The 481-nt window shown below is 60.3% G+C and overlaps 1 protein-coding gene across 1 annotated transcript in view; it reads right to left on the bottom strand.

Moving 5' to 3' along the window:
* Positions 1 to 219: 219 nt before the first annotated feature.
* Positions 220 to 481, bottom strand: part of LOC104617921 (selenoprotein M) — a 407-nt gene continuing 145 nt past the window's right edge. The window contains exon 2 of the mRNA XM_010283363.1: positions 220 to 432. Coding sequence (XP_010281665.1) covers positions 220 to 432 — 213 coding nt within the window. The remainder of the gene's footprint in view (positions 433 to 481) is intronic.

Raw genomic sequence — 481 nt, forward strand, 5'->3', positions numbered from 1 at the left:
AGAGGCACACAGGACCCACGGGATGTCTGCAATGCCCAGGGAGCCCCTGCTCAAGGCTGGAGCTGCTTAGAGCATCCTTGGGGCAGAGGCTACACAGCAGCAAGCAACAGTGGGGGCACCTTTGCCACCTCATGGCACTGTCCCCAGCTGCTGTAATGCCCTCATGCCCACATACTAGGGAGTGGCTGCAGGACCCTCTCTCAAGTGCAGCACCTCTCACTAGAGATCTGGGTGTTCTCCCTTGTCATGTTTGGGTGGGGTCTTGCTGTCAGTGGTGGAAGCTTGTGGGGGCAGCAGGGTGGGCAGAGGCCTGGCAGGGGCAAACTGGAACTCCTCAGGCACAGGGGCATCAAGTGTCTCCTTGCGGTAGAAGCCCAGCTCCTGCACCAGCTGATTGATCTCCTCCCGGGTCATGTCGCTCAGGGGGATTCTCTGCATGCAGACAGGGATTGCAGCCTGGCACCTGCCAGGCACCAACCAC

This window comes from Phaethon lepturus, unplaced genomic scaffold (genome assembly GCF_000687285.1).
Source record: "Phaethon lepturus isolate BGI_N335 unplaced genomic scaffold, ASM68728v1 scaffold25233, whole genome shotgun sequence".
In the NCBI taxonomy this organism is placed as follows: domain Eukaryota; kingdom Metazoa; phylum Chordata; class Aves; order Phaethontiformes; family Phaethontidae; genus Phaethon; species Phaethon lepturus.